General features: G+C 33.9%; 2 protein-coding genes across 2 annotated transcripts; both read left to right on the top strand.

Annotated features, from left to right (window-relative positions):
* The first annotated feature begins 986 nt into the window (after positions 1-986).
* LOC127937405 (CD59 glycoprotein-like) lies at positions 987-2,438 on the top strand. Its single transcript, XM_052534277.1, has 4 exons — positions 987-1,124; positions 1,395-1,461; positions 1,772-1,891; positions 2,066-2,438. Exons 2-4 carry the CDS (start codon positions 1,413-1,415, stop codon positions 2,179-2,181), a joined length of 285 nt encoding a protein of 94 aa, XP_052390237.1. The 5' UTR covers positions 987-1,124; positions 1,395-1,412; the 3' UTR covers positions 2,182-2,438.
* A 5,401-nt stretch (positions 2,439-7,839) lies between these two features.
* On the top strand, positions 7,840-9,613 carry LOC127937373 (lymphocyte antigen 6F-like). Its single transcript, XM_052534275.1, has 4 exons — positions 7,840-7,945; positions 8,829-8,880; positions 8,968-9,090; positions 9,223-9,613. The coding sequence occupies exons 2-4, from the start codon at positions 8,829-8,831 to the stop codon at positions 9,333-9,335; spliced, it is 288 nt and encodes a 95-aa protein (XP_052390235.1). The 5' UTR covers positions 7,840-7,945; the 3' UTR covers positions 9,336-9,613.
* Positions 9,614-13,493: the final 3,880 nt, after the last annotated feature.

Below are 13,493 nucleotides of genomic sequence, written 5' to 3'. Positions count from 1 at the left end.
GGAGCGGCTTCGTGGATCATTTGAATCAATTCGAGAGTTTGTAGCAGGTTCGCGAATCATTTTAGTCATTTTGGGAGTTCGGAGCGGGATCGCGAATCATTTGAGTCAGTTTGGGAGTTCGGAGCGGGTTCGCGAATCATTGAGTCAATTTGGGGATCGCAAATCATTTGAATCAGTTTGGGAGTTCGGAGCGGCTTCGCGGATCATTTAAATCAATTCGAGAGTTCGGGTTCGAGAATCATTTGAGTCAGTTCGGGAGTTCGGCGCGGGATCGCGACTCATTTGAATCAGTTCGGGAGTTCGTAGCGGGTTCGCGAATCATTTGAGTCAGTTCGGGAGTTCAAAGCGGGTTCGCGAATCATTTGAGTCGGTTTGGGGATCGCGAATCATTTGAATCAGTTCGGGAGTTCGTAGCGGGTTCGCGAATCATTTGAGTCAGTTTGGGAGTTCTGAGCGTGATTAATTTGAGTCAGTTCGGGAGTTCGTAGCTGGTTCGCGAATCATTTGAGTCAGTTTGGAAGTTTGAATGCAGTAATGCAGTAGCTCTTTCTAAGGGTATTTTTTCTAAATCCTTTTGCACATTTTATTTATGTTCAGTAGTTCTTTCTAGCTCAAGCAAATCCACAAACTAATAAAAGGATTTATTATTAAAGTTGCCTGTTGACTGCTGTATATAAAAGCCCTTCAATATAGTTGTTGTTACCTCAGGGGATGAGGGGAGATATAAAAACAAAAAAACAAAAAGGAAATAAAATTTTTTTTGGCTATAATAGAGTACCGGCACCTCTTTTGGGCCACTTAAAGCACTGCCGTAATGGACTTACGCCATATTAAAAACAAGTGTTCTGTAGTAGTAGAACAGGACAGAACAGGATCTTGCTCAAGCACATGATATGAACAGTACTGATGGTCTGAAGCTAATGCATGACTCAAACAAGACCAAACACAGTTGGGAAAATGTTGTGGCATCATTTTAACCCAAAGAACAGGTCTCAAACACTTTGGGAATTTCTGAATTACTGGAAATGATTCAATCCTGAGTACATGACAAGTATATATAAAAGACACACACAAGTGCTTGTGAACTTATAATACAGAACGCTCAATCCTGCATTACTTGTGAGGTAAGCTATTAAAACAATACACATGCTATTTGATATTTTCTGTGCTTCTGGTTTTATTAGCCTTATAAAACAGTACAACACAGAACTGCATTGATCTAAGGTCTAGATTTTTGAATCATTACAATTTGACCTAGTTTTTTCTTTCTGGGAAATTTTGCTGGTTTTATCATTTGTCAGACATGCACTAATTATTAACAGATAGCTTGTTTAAAAAAAAAAGACATTCATTTTCTCCCATTCTTATTGATGATTATTAATTTTTTTTTTTAGCTCTCATCAAGAAAAATAATGAAGACATTGCTGGTGGTCCTCATTCTTGTTCTGGCGTTGAACTACGGTGAGTTTAAAGATGCTATTAAAAGGTTAAACATTAACATGATTCAAAACGTTATTTTTGTAACATTGAGAGACTATTATAGTTATTTGAATATAATCATATATTTTCTGTTGTCATTAGAATTTTATTTAATGTTCTAGTAAATTTGTTGTGTGTTCTGTCATTTTTATTATTAGTTTGTAATTTGTCTATGTCTATGTAGTTTTATTCCAGTTTTAGTTATTTCTGTACATCAAGTTAAACTAAATGAAAATTCAGAAGATTTTTTTAGATAATATATGTATGTGATACATGACTCTGTGTGTTGCAGGATCTTCACTGAAGTGCAACCACTGCGTTCCTCAGGGGGGCACACGCTGCACACCAACTCAAGAGACCTGTGACTCGGGGAAAGATGCTTGTATCGCAGCCAGATTCAACTTCCCTCCTTGTGAGTTTAACCTTCCTCTGAGGTTCCCACCGTAGAAAAATATTCTAAAATACTAACTTAACTAAAATAACACTGACATGGACAGAAACTGCAGCAGCTGTAATGTGATTCTGTACAGTGTAAGCAGATGAATGCATAACTGTCAAACATGTTTTGTTTCTCTGTTTCTTCTAGTCATGGGCTTCCGGAGATGTAGCAGTATGACGGAGTGTCTTATTCTCTCGAGTAACACTGCCATGAAAGTGAAATGCTGCCATTCAGACCTCTGCAATAACATGATCATCATTTAGACTGACGTCTGTCAAACCTTTAGAAGTTTACAATTTTACAGATGTTCAAAAGAGGCTTCACCATTTCCCAACAATAAATATTATGATTTATAATATGGGTTACTGATGTTTGTGGTTTATTTTAGCGTTTGCAACAGCTGAATGATCGAATCATTGTGGAACATTTAAATAAAACATCAATTATTAAAATGTAAGATTTTTAGTAGATGTACATTTCTGAAATGCTAAAGTGAAATAAAGTTATTGCACAAGCTAAATGGCCATTTCCTTATTCATAACAATTTATAGAATCAAAATACAGATCTTATTGTTTTTATGTGAATAAATACAGGTACACTTCTTGTTTCAACATTTGTTCTTCAGACATCCCCTGGTAAAAACATATCAGCTGTATGCAAAGTGACCTACAGTGCTCAGCCACTGAAAAAGGATTCAACTATGGATCTACAGGTCTGCATTTCTCTGGGATAGACTTATATATGGCCTTAAAGATGAAGATATCCAAAGAAAAGTTTCTTAAGAACCAGAATTAAAAAGGATATTAAGATATATTTAGTACTTCTTGAGTTAGAAACACATAAACTATGGGAAAAGAACATGTTTGGCACACAGACAGGAAAGTTAGATGCAGCTGTTTTTATAGAGAGAAACAAGTTACATTGCAGTTTTCAACATTATTTGTTCTTTGGACATTCCTCTTTTAAAGAAAAATTCTTAATCTGCAAAATGGCCCACGTTTGGGCCAATATCCCAATATCAGTGAAGAAATGAACCTTATGAACCTTGAAAAATAAGGATACCAAAAAAAAAAAGCTTGTCAAGAACCAAAATATAAAAGGCATGCAGCCTTTGGTGGAAAAGTACAAAAAGTGTCACCAGCATGTAATGCACCAAAGGCTGCTGAAGACAACAGATTTTACTAACAGATCCATCCAACTCTGTGTAAAAATAACATAACCATGCTGCCATCTTTTTCTTTTACCCTGTAATTTGGCTCAGGTGAGAATTTTTTTTGTTCTATTTTTCTTAAGGGCAATGAAAGATAATTTAACAATAAATTGTTTAGATGCAAACCATTTCCCACCTCAAAATCAAAACAGTTGTGCATTTTGCATTGTGACATTTGGATGAAAAATTAACAATATTTATTCTAACATTCTTAGTATTATCCTGCAATTTAAAAAAAGAATCCTTTAAAATCACCCAAATAAATGTAATATAATATTTATAATAATATATTATCAGAATCAGAATTAGCTTTATTCGCCAGGTGTGCGCAAACACATAAGGAATTTGTTTTTTTTTTAAAGGTGCTCCTGGTACATACAAACATACATGCATACATACACACACATGATATGATATTCAATATTATAATATGAAATATTATGTCATGTGCTTATAAATACTATATGAATAGAGTATCATCCAAACGATCACTATATATATATATATATATATATATATATATATATATATATATATATATATACACTGTAAAACCCGACAAGTTAACTTAACTCAAATCGTTTGAGTAAACCGATTGCCTTGACTGTAATACCTGACAAGTAAACTTAACTCAAACGGTTTGAGTAAACAGATATCCTTAAGTTATGTTAACTCAAACCGTTTGAGGAAACCGATTGCCTTAAACCATTTAAGTTGAAAAAACTAACAGTTCTGAGTACTCTGAACTTAATTCAGTTGAGTTCACTGAAAGAAGATATACATTGCAATTAAGTGATTAAGTGATTAATTGAGCTTTAGTGATGAACACCTGCTGTTAACAAACAGAATTACTGAAGAAAAGAGAGAAAGGAACAACAGCTGACTTCAGACACAGCCTCACTCAAACCTGACAAGTTATGTTAACTCAAACCATTTGAGGAAACTGATTGCCTTAAACCATTTAAGTTGAAAAAACTAACAGTTCTGAGTACTCTGAACTTAATTCAGTTGAGTTCCCTGAAAGAAGATATACATTGCAATTAAGTAATTAATTGATTAACTAAGTGCTGATTGAGAATTAGTGATGAACAGCTGCTGCTAACAAACAGAATCACTGAAGAAAAGAGAAACACAATAACTACTACAACTGACTTCAGACACAGACTTAGATGAAATCAACTGAAATAAAATACATGAAATCTCTCAAGATCTGATTAAACAACCCCACAAACAGCATCACCAGCTGCACTTATTAATAACCAGACTGACTTTATTTCTGTCAGACGTCTACAGAAGATCTTATTGAGAATGAACTAAGGTTTAGATGTTGATTTATTGTTTCATTTGAAGTAACCATGTTAGAGATCAGTGTTTGCTTTAGTTGGGCTCTTGACCCTTGACTTCTGTCTTAGTCTTTTCTCTGGCTGTTATAACCATGTGTTTCTAAAACACATTTGTTGTAACTCAAAAGCCCAGAAGAAATGCCATCAGGTGTTAACCTGTACCTAGGTGTAGGTTGTTATACTTTATATAGATGATGATAATTATTCATTATTATTCACAAATATTGATCTGTCTAATCGGAGTCTAATCTCTGATGAAACAAATGTGTAATTAGTAGAAGAGGACCTAATAAAAATGACACTAAGAGCCAGTGATTATATGATAGTTAATATTAAAATGACTTCATAAACATGTTGTACACATACACTTGTCTTGTATTCCAGTAACTGGTCAAACACAGACATCAATAATCAGAATATGAACCTCAACAATGGTGACAAAAAAACATGCTGCAATGCATGCTGGGTACTATTGTAGTAAAAAAAACTCATCCATGGCGCCCAGCATGCTCTGCAGCATTTATTTTTTATGGTCACCATTGTTGAGGTTCATATTCTGATTATTGATGTCTTCGTGTGACTGTTTGACACTGTAGAAGACCAAACTGTTTGGAAAGTCTTTGTATTAACTGCTTATTACAGAACCACTGGCTTTCGAATCACTTTTACTATAATAAATCAAATTACACAACACTTATTTCATCAGAGATTAGACTCCTAGCAGTTCAATAATTGAAGATTATCATCACCAATATAAAGTAAAACAACCTACATCTAGGTACAGGTTAACACCTGATGGCATTTCTTCTGGGCTTTTGGATTACAACAAATGTGTTTTAGAAACACACGGTTATAACAGCCAGAGAAAAGACTAAGACAGAAATCAAGGGTCAAGAGCCCAACTAAAGCAGACACTGATCTCTAACATGGTTACTTCAAATGAAACAATAAATCAACATCTAAACCTTAGTTCATTCTCAATAAGATCTTCTGTGGACGTCTGACAGAAATAAAGTCAGTCTGGTTATTAATAAGTGCAGCTGGTGATGCTGTTTGTGGGGTTGTTTAATCAGATCTTGAGAGATTTCATGTATTTTATTTCAGTTGATTTCATCTAAGTCTGTGTCTGAAGTCAGTTGTAGTAGTTATTGTGTTTCTCTTTTCTTCAGTGATTCTGTTTGTTAGCAGCAGCTGTTCATCACTAATTCTCAATCAGCACTTAGTTAATCACTTAATTACTTAAATGCAAAGTTTTAAAACTTACAGGGTTTAAATCAAGCCAATCTGTTTACTCAAACGGTTTGAGTTAAGTTAACTTGTCGGGTTTTACAGTGTATATATATATATATATATTACTATTATATATACATACATACCGAACTATTTTAAAATGTTTAAAAAATATATTTTATTAAATAAACAATTTCTAAATACTGAAGCTCAAATGTGCTTAATTTACAATGCCTTTTTTGCTTTCTTTTTTTTTTTTTTTAGGCAAACCATACCTGCCGGTACATATTGTTGTATTTTGGAAATTGTATAATATCTTGTGACATGACATATTGTTAAAGCCCTAGTCAGAAATCTTATCTAAAGAGTCTAATAATCTGTCATTTAAAGTGTCATAAAATCAATAGTTCATAAATCAGCCTAATAACCGTTGTAGGTTTCCTCCTGATATGTTATATCCTCTGGAGGAGACGTGTACTATAAAAAAGACACTTGTGTATCGGCAAGATTCACCATCTCTCCCTCTGAGCAAAAGATGTCGCTTTTAAGATGCACAAAAATACGCTTTAGAAAGAATTTGACACAAACACATGAACAATTACACTTTTATGCTAACTTACTACTAGACTGGTTTGTTTTAAAATTGATTTGTTTTAAATGAAAGGTATATTTGCAGTGATGCTGGATGATAATATGCTTTAAAATGCCAATAAGCCTTATCCAGCTGATTTTGTGCTGCGCAAGTAAACAAATAAAGGTAACATCATTTCCCTAGTACATTGTGCAATGTGACATTTTTTAATGTTTCAAAACAGTATGACGTCACAAAGTATCAATAGAATTTAGCAATTCAGAACTGATGATAAACCTGTTATGTTTAAAATAATATAGATGTTTAAAGAGGCTTCACTCTGTCTTATTTACAGATTTTGTCTGACAATAAATATAATGGTTTACAAAAAGATTTCATGATGGTGAATCATTTTATTTAAGTCATTTAAAATTATTATTATTAATTATTATTTTTTACTTTATAAAAAATAAATAGGCCCATGTCGGAACTGTATGCCATCACAAATATTTAATCAGCTGTAAATCACCGAAAGCCTGCAGCTCCCCATCCTGACCACCTGGTGTCGCTCTCCATCACCTCAACCATTCACTGCAATGAAAAAAAAAAAATTAAGATAAGTGGTTGAAAATAATTTATTTTAACTACATTTAAATAAATCTAGTTTGTTTTTGTTTTTTGTTTTTTTGGTTTTTTTTGGGCAGTGCACTGTGACCATTACTGTACACTGAAAAAAAGTAGATGAAAAGTACAGGTGAAACTGCACACATTATGCAGTGTAAGCAAACATTTCTAAGAGTAGCATCCCTTACCATGCCATGTATTACAAATACCTTGGTTAAATTATGGTAAAGTGTAACAAGACCATGGTTCATTTGTGGTTACCATGGTTTAACCATATTACCCATGATTTTTTGGTCTTATTTGCGGTAAAACCATGGTTAATTTTTGTAAGGTATTGTTATTGCATTGCATTGTCAATATGTTGCACTTATAAGTGAATGGCAAACAATTCGGCTACTCTCAGTCTGTATTTCATCTGCAATGTGCACATTTCTATTCTGGACATCTAATATCTGAATGCTTTAGAGCACACAAAGGGCCAAAAATCTGACCTGACTGGTGGACATTGGCTAAAAGTAAATGTTGCATTATATCCAACTATTTTATATTAAAATGTACATATATAAATTCACTTTTATTCTCTGATTGCAAAGACCCTGGTTTGGCATATTTTGCTTAAGTAAGAGTTAATAACTGATCACATGCAACAAAAGTATCTTACAAAACATCTACATGGTGATATTTGATCAAATGAAACTCTATTCCGGTCAGGTTTGCGCAAGCACAGTAAATAAGATAACAGAAAACAATGTATCTTTGTTGCTGAACTGGAAAAGACCAGAACAGAACAAAACAAAAATGTTACACAATCACACGGACCACTAAACCAAATAAAAGTGACACTTACTGTATCATCTGAAACTCAAGCCAAGAGCACACAGTGAACAAACACTTGTGTTGTGGTACAAGTTCTTTGGCTGAAATTCAAATCGGAATTTCCAAATTCCTGACAAAGCTTCCAGGAAATGAACAGGCAGCATCAGAGTATATAAGAGACAAACACAGGTGTATAGCACTCACTTCAGCTCAGCTCTGCTTCACACTCAAGGTACGTTTTCACAATATTATACAACCTTCGTTTGTTAAATTACACTGCATTAAGTTTATTCTAAGATTTAGCAGAAAATAAAATGAGTTTCAGACAATGAAGTATAAATGAACAGTGTTTTCTTTAGGAAATCACAAACTGTTAGGATCTAAACTCTTATTGTTCTGTTGAAAACTGTTGAGGTGCAGGCCATTTCTCACAGGTCATTTCTCTGATTGTGCATTTTGCATTGTGACATATTTAGATGAGAAATTAACTGTTTTCTCCTAACATTCTCAGTGTTATAATGCAATAAATATAAATATTATAATTTTTTTTGCAATTCAATTATGAGAATCATCCTTTAAAATCAGAAAATGAAACTCAACAAATATTACTGTGCTGTCAATACTTTCTAAAATATATTTTAATCAGAATAAATTATCAAAATGTCACAATGTAAACATCACAGATACTATATATATATATACAGTATATCTAATCATAAATTGAACAAGAAATCACATATATTAAAACAAAATATGATCCAGACCTGTTTTAAAAACAGACATGTTTCAAAATGAATAAAAAATTGTAGTCCAAGCACTGCAGTTTAAAAGAAAAAAATCTGTTTTTTAATTTAGACTTGTATGCTTTCACTGAATACATTTAAAATGTTTTAAATATTTTGTTTTATTAAATAACGTGTTTTTTTTTTTTATTGACACATACAAATATTAATAATAAAAAAAAACTTCTGGGTTTGCTATTTGATGCTGTCTGTTGAACACAGTACAATACATTCTGTCTCTATCCACAATACATATTGCTGCATTTATGTATTGTGATATATTGTGACACAATACATTGTTTCAACTGATTAGTTTTCCACTTTATTCAACAGATGATGAAAGTTTTGCTGCTTACTCTTGTTGTTCTCCTGGTGTTGGAGAATGGTAGGTTTATGGTGTCTTATCTAAGTGTGCAAAACAATAATGTGTCATTTAAAGTGTCTTTTTTTTAATCAGATTAATGTGTTGTAGGCTCTGCCCTGAAATGTCACAACTGTGTTCCCCGCACACCTGGAGGACGTTGTGTGACCACCCAGGAGACGTGTGGCTATAAAAAAGACACCTGTGTATCTGCCAGATTCACAATCTCTCCCTGTGAGTTTCCTATTATTATCACATGTGTGATGAACTTTTCTCAAAAATACAGAAAATAATTGTACAGAGTCATGTCATGTCAAGATGAACAAAGAAGCTCTTTTTCTCATATATTCTTATTCATTCCTCTAGTTTCTTACTTCCGGAGGTGCATTAGCAAGGCAGACTGCATGATTCTTCAGACAAGCCCCTATATTAAGACCAAGTGCTGTGATACGGACCTGTGCAACACCCCAGTCATTTAAACCCACACAACGCAATGCATATCAAGCCATAGAGGGAAAAATTACCCAAAATGGTAACATTTAAGTAGCACATGTCACACATATGTATATTAGTATAATTATTTACTAATGCAATACCAATTATTGGTTAATGTTGAGTAATGGGATGTTGTACAACATGTAAATTAGTAATAGGGTGATTCTGTAACTGTGGGCACTTTTTCATATATGCACTTCATACTAAAACAAAAAAAGCTAGCATGAACAAAATGCCGCATTAAAGACATGAATTTGCTACAGCTGTGTATCATTTCACATGTGTCTTCAAATCTGTGTGTTTTGTTCGTTTGTCACACAACAGATGCAAAATTAACAAACTGTTCATAAATGACCCTTTACTAATGTTCAGTTGGTCATACAGGTGTTATATGTATAAAAAAATAAGAATACTGTGCACTATATAGAGCAGAACTAGTAGGACTCGTATGGTAGCATAACTACTTGATTTACACTCTTATTGACATTGATTGTTCCATTAAGAACCATTAAACCCATTAAATTTTTTAATTATCTTCACACTAAGAAAATAAAATGGTATTTTAAGAGTTATAAATGTCAGTGTTTGATGTAATATTATGTATTGCCGAGATTGTGCAGTGAATAGTTTAGTTCATGAATGAATCAACAGTTAACCTTACAAGTTTGTTCCATAGGTGGTGGTACTTATTCTTACAAAATAATGGTCTTTCAGCTGTCCTCAAAACAAACATTTTGTACAATGCAATTCACAAATTCACAAATTTGAAAAAAAATTCACAAATTCACAAATTCGTCTAATTCACAAACTAATGACTCTTATGAGCCGGTTCATTGTAGTGAATCAATAAAAATAAAATAAACCTTCCCGGTGTACCAGTCAAATCTTATTAGCCACTTTTAATAAATAGTTCAACAGGACTAACTGTTTGTTTGACTCAATAACAATTCCCTATAAATAGAAAGCATCAACATAGAGAGCTTTCTTTTAAATGTAAGCAAAATGCATCAAGAAAAATGTAGGCCTATCAATACCCAGCCCTAATTATAATATCAGCAATATCTTTTCAAAATCCAATTAATTTATAATATTGTGATATGGTAATGAAAAATAACAAATACTCTCACAAATTTATCAGCACGAATCTTTCGTGATTCGTGATCCCGCTCCGAACTCCCAAACTGATTCAAATGATTTGCGATCCCCAAACTGACTCAAATGATTCGCGAACCCGCTTTGAACTCCCAAACTGACTCAAATGATTCGCGAACCCGCTACGAACTTCCGAACCGATTCAAATGATTCGTGATCCCGCTCCGAACTCCCGAACTGATTCAAATGATATGCGATCCCCAAACTGACTCAAATGATTCGCGAACCCGCTACGAACTCCCGAACCGATTCAAATGATTCGTGATCCCGCTCCGAACTCCCGAACTGATTCAAATGATTTGCGATCCCCAAACTGACTCAAATGATTCGTGAACCCGCTTTGAACTACCGAACTGACTCAAATGATTCGCGAACCCGCTCCGAACTCTCGAATTGATTCAAATGATCCGCGAAGCCGCTCCCGAACTCTCGAACTGATTCAAATGATTCGCGAACCCGCCTCGAACTCCCGAACTGACTCAAATTATTCGCAATCCCGCTCCGAACTCCCAAACTGACTCAAATTATTTGCGATCCCCATAACTGACTCAAATGATTCGCGATCCCGCTGCGAAGTCCCGAACTGATTCAAATGATTCGCGATCCCCAAACTGACTCAAATGATTCGCGAACCCACTTTGAACTCCCTAACTGACTCAAATGATTCGCGAACCCGCTCCGAACTGATTCAAATGGTTTGCGATCCCAAAACTGACTCAAATGATTTGCGAACCTTGTGTTTTTATAATAAATTGACATATTGATAACACTGAACCTTTCTTATTGCTTTTAATTACATGTTGATGCATACTGTATGCATTAGTGTGTGTGGTGGTGCTTATGGGGTATGGTCACTTATTCCTTATATGTTTGAAATGTTTGTTATAACTGTTTCAAATGACATTGATTGCATGAGATTAAGTTTGTAAATGATAGCCTGTGTTCTTTTGTAGTGTGCACATATATTTATCATCAAACTTTGATAACTGTGACTAAATTCAGTATATATACGTCTGCCATATGTTGCCACCCCTCAAAAATTCCTGCCCCCTTCTCGCCTCCCCATCAATATTTTTTCTAGATCCGCCCCTGTATATATATATATATATATATATATATATATATATATATATATATATATATATATATATATATATATATATATATATATATATATATATATATATATATATATAATGTTGTATACTGCACACTTCTGGGTTTTACTGCAGGCCATTCTATGCAAACGTAAAATTCACATAGTGTACTTGCTATATACTGTAGATCTAGTAAAAGTAACATGAATTGGATCACTGATACTGAACCCAAAACTGTCCTTTGAGAGCAGGCCTTTAGAGCAGTAAATGGCTCATGCCTCTAGAGGGCCCTCCCTATTTAATGTCAATGTTTCTCCTGGACAGTCAGTTTGGGCTTGTTTGGGGATGGTAACCCTCATCACGCGAACCTTCAACATCCACTCAAACCCCACCCTTGATAGTTAAGCTAACTCAGGTTAATTAATATTGCGCTTGGGTGGGTCAGATTGTGAAATCAGAGAAACACTGAAAGTTGTTGAGTTGATGAATCAGATTGAATGAATTACACCGCTCATGTTGATACATTTCCTAACAGCTTTTTTCTCAACAGATTTTTGTTCAGATAAGAATGAACAAGACGCACCTTCATATATTTCATCCTGATGAGACATTTTGACGTGACTGCTTATTTATTTTCCACTATGAAGTCATAACTTATGTTCTTTCGCACTTTCCATACTGTATATATTACGAAATACATGAATCAGAAAGGAGTGGCAAACTTTGTGTGTCATCACTCTTCTTACTCTTCTCCTGAACTTCTCCAATTCAACAGAGAAAAGCTAATTACTCTCTTGAGGTCCAAACCCTATCATGTTCCTTTCACAGTCATTTTCTTTCTTCCCTTTTAAATTATAAATTGCAAGATATATCTAGTATAGGTGTGATCATATCATGTAAAAAAATATATTTATAAGAAGAAAGAAAGACTAATACAAGTACAAGTGGTAGAATATATATTTTTTTTGTTTGTGTAATTGTGAACTTGTTAACTTTTGTGAACACTGAGGTTTTCTCTTCCTATGGTTTTACTCAAAACCACATATATTACGTAGAAAAGTTACTAGTGCCCTCACTGACCTGATGAACTTCCTCTGACTTTTCACCTCAATTGCATTCAGTTGAGCTGGAGGTAACAGAATGAGACACATTACAAAGAGCCTCAAAGAACCTTAAAAACAATGACAGCCAAAAATCAGCTAATACTGTATTTAACAGCTCAGTTAAGTGAATTTACATTTCTGTGTTGTTGTTGTGTTTTATATTAAAACATGAAATATGGTTACAGATCAAAGACAGAGACACATTCTCATTCTATGGACCATTGGTAAAAAATATGATTATCATTAATAATGCATCAACAAAGCTATAAAACACGGAGTAAAAGCCACAAAACTCTGTATTGATTTGATGATGTCTAAAAAATAAGCTTGATAAAACCAGTTTTGACAGTCTTCAACCCTGATTGTGGTTTTAACTGTCTGATAAATAATAATTTGACAGATTGCAATACACATTGCTTGTTATATAGCATAACACAATGCTGTGGTGGTGTACTTTAAGGAACATTTACACCCCTTTAATGAAGACAAGCTATACATCTTCATGAAAAGGGGTGGTGTATAGCTACATTGCAGTTTAACTTCTTCCACACTATTTTTAGGGTCGAAAGGGAAATTATTGCTATAGTGCGATAACCCAGTCCTGTCTTCAGGGAGAATTTATAATGTTAGAAATATCATGAAATATTTCGAATGTAAAAATTATTTCAAGGCTAGTAACTTTAAATACCACATGTTGATCAGTGAACAATCATTAAATCTTTTGGATTAACAAGTGTAGGGAAACTGGGGACAATTACATATTTACCATTTTTCATCCAAAGTTCTCATA

Source organism: Carassius gibelio, chromosome A2 (genome assembly GCF_023724105.1).
Source record: "Carassius gibelio isolate Cgi1373 ecotype wild population from Czech Republic chromosome A2, carGib1.2-hapl.c, whole genome shotgun sequence".
In the NCBI taxonomy this organism is placed as follows: domain Eukaryota; kingdom Metazoa; phylum Chordata; class Actinopteri; order Cypriniformes; family Cyprinidae; genus Carassius; species Carassius gibelio.
This window is presented reverse-complemented; position numbering and strand designations above follow the sequence as displayed.